The sequence below is a fragment of the Atta cephalotes genome (assembly GCF_000143395.1).
Source record: "Atta cephalotes unplaced genomic scaffold scaffold00009, whole genome shotgun sequence".
Classification (NCBI taxonomy): Eukaryota; Metazoa; Arthropoda; class Insecta; order Hymenoptera; family Formicidae; genus Atta; species Atta cephalotes.
The window spans coordinates 4,416,404-4,419,144 of record NW_012130073.1 but is presented as its reverse complement, the minus strand read 5'-3'; the positions used below and the strand labels follow the sequence as shown (position 1 = coordinate 4,419,144).

The 2,741-nt window shown below is 27.0% G+C and overlaps 1 protein-coding gene across 1 annotated transcript in view; it reads left to right on the top strand.

Annotated features, from left to right (window-relative positions):
* The first annotated feature begins 235 nt into the window (after nucleotides 1–235).
* The window catches only part of LOC105627645, a 9,312-nt gene continuing 6,806 nt past the window's right edge, over nucleotides 236–2,741 (top strand). The window contains exons 1-2 of the mRNA XM_012208924.1: nucleotides 236–641; nucleotides 1,042–1,363. Of these exons, the coding sequence (XP_012064314.1) occupies nucleotides 236–641; nucleotides 1,042–1,363 (728 nt within the window). The remainder of the gene's footprint in view (nucleotides 642–1,041; nucleotides 1,364–2,741) is intronic.

Below are 2,741 nucleotides of genomic sequence, written 5' to 3'. Positions count from 1 at the left end.
TTTTTAAGCATAAATTGCTTAAATTTAAGCATACTAAACTGATACAATCCGAATGTGTAAAAATTGATACCAGAATACAATTAACATTATTCAAGTGACAAATAAATATAAATTCATAATAATAACGACATATGAGAATTTTTCTTTCATTTTATGTTTATTGTGGATATTTAATAAAAAAAATCTGTCGATAATATTTAAAAGAAATTTAAATTAATTCTTTTATTTTTTCAGAATGCTGACATGCAAAATTATCTACATTGTTTCTGCATTCGTCGCAATAGACGCCGTTGCCATTCAAGGCACAAATCTGAATGATAAGGAAATAAATTATTGGTTACCTAATCACACAAAACCTTTATTCTATGTTCTTAAATTGAACCCGCATCTTATATCAGACAACTTTACATTTGATGGCGAAGTACTCATCCATATCAAGATTTTGAATCAGACAAGAATTATTATGTTGCATACAAAGAAGCTGATAATAGATGAAAAGGCATTTTTTCTGAAAACCAACACTGGATTTGACTTTTACGTTCCCATTACATATAACAGTAACAATATAACCGAATTTTTAACTCTTAATTTTGATAAGGAACTATCTATTGGACATTATATTTTATATCTGAAATTTGCTGGTATATTGAACGATAGATCATATGGATTCTACCGAAGTTCTTATGTTAATAACACAAAAAATATAATGTAAGTATGAAATCATTCATTATCAGTTTCTGAATTATATATACAAAATAAATTAATAAACAAAATCTTATCTATCTACTTTATATAAGTACTTTATATAAGTAAATACTTTATAAGTAAATAAATTTTAATAAGACACTATACAATAAAAATAAATCATTGTCTTTAAAAGTATAATATAATAACAGTTAAAATTTTAACAGATGGTTTGCCGAGACAAATTTCATGGCAATTTACGCACGTGCTGCTTTTCCTTGTTGGGACGAGCCGGCATTGAAGGCCTCTTTTAAGATTGCCATCAAACATCATCGTAATTACACGGCTATTTCGAAGAATCGGAAATCGACGAGAGTGACGGAAAGATATGGACACATTTTGAAGAATCGCCCGTCATATCAACATATCTAGTCAGTTTCCTAATCTTCGATCTTCGTAATATAAGCAATTCCGATGGAACCATCAACGTCTGGAGCAGAGGCAGTGTAATTTCCTCAGCAAGTTTCGCCCACGAAGTCGCCCAGAAAGCGGCGATCGAATTGGAACGATATACCAACAGTTCCGTTCGGTTGGCCAAAATCGATCATGTGGCGCTTCCTGACAGATATGTTATTGGATACAATAAGGGCATGGAAAGTTGGGAGCTTATCACTTACAGGTAATGTCATGATACGTGCGTAAAAATGCAATAACACCTTTACAGAAAAATAAGGTATGGCAATACATCAAATATCAATGATATCTCATAAATGCTTGTATGAATTGAAAAATTTATTTATATATGAAATCGTATTATATTAATTTTCTACAGTTAAAACTCTTATATCATAACGCTATAGAGAAATAGAATATTTCATAACATATAGACATGTATTATTCTGCAATATCGCAAATTTTGTCTGTATATCTTTATAATATTATATCTACAAAAATATTCTTTGTTCTCGCTTTGAATATCTTTTTTACATATTTTCATATTTAAAAAATAATCTTTTAACGATACAGATAATATAAAATAACGTGTCAAATTATTTTAGAATATTTGTGAAATAAACTTTTACATACGTTTGATATATACATTACGATTATATTATCTATAGGGAAGCTACAATACTGTATAATGAAGAGAGAAATTCAATCAATGAATTGTATAGAATTGCAAACAATATCATTCATCAATTAAGTCATCAATGGTTTAGTAATGTTGTTAGTCCTTCCTGGTGGACTTACATATGGATGAATGAAGGACTTGCGGAATATTTCAAATACTACATTGCTGCTAAAGTAAAAATTTGATAATAAAGTTCACGAATGCATTTTATTTTATTTCATAATCAAACATTGTTTTGAAAATATATCACTATATCACTATATCTCTATCTCTTTATCTAACAGTTTTCGTAAAATATATTTACGATTTTCTCCTAAGAAAAAAAATATCAGAATTAGAGCATACCATAATTTTTAAATATACCATAATTTTTAAATATTGTATAATATACATAAATGTGCATAAATATCAAGTAGATTTTTTTTATATTTAGATTTATAAAGATTGGCGAGTTATGGATTTTTTAGTTATGGAAACGCTAAATTCAATCCTATTTTTGGATAGTTTAGAATACACATAATCTCTTAATTTGGAGCCTAATACTATTGAAGAAATTAAATTTTCTCCATTAAAAAATCAAAAAGGTGAAATATTAAATAAAAACTACAGATTGTTCAAAATTAATTTCAAATTATCTTATAAAAAAGTCGCGAATCTTTCCTTAAAAAATATGATTGTCATTTCAGCTTCTCTGCTCTTACGAATGCTTTCACATTGTCTCTCTGATGATGTATTTCACACAGGACTCATCAGATATCTTAATAAGCATCAGATATCTTAGTAAAGTATTTTTTTTTATACAAAAATGAATACATTTATAAAATATATTTTCAATTAGGCTATTAAATTACTATTATTTAAATAATAATAAAAGCCATTAATACAAAATATATAGTTAACAATTGTTTAACATATTATAACAAAT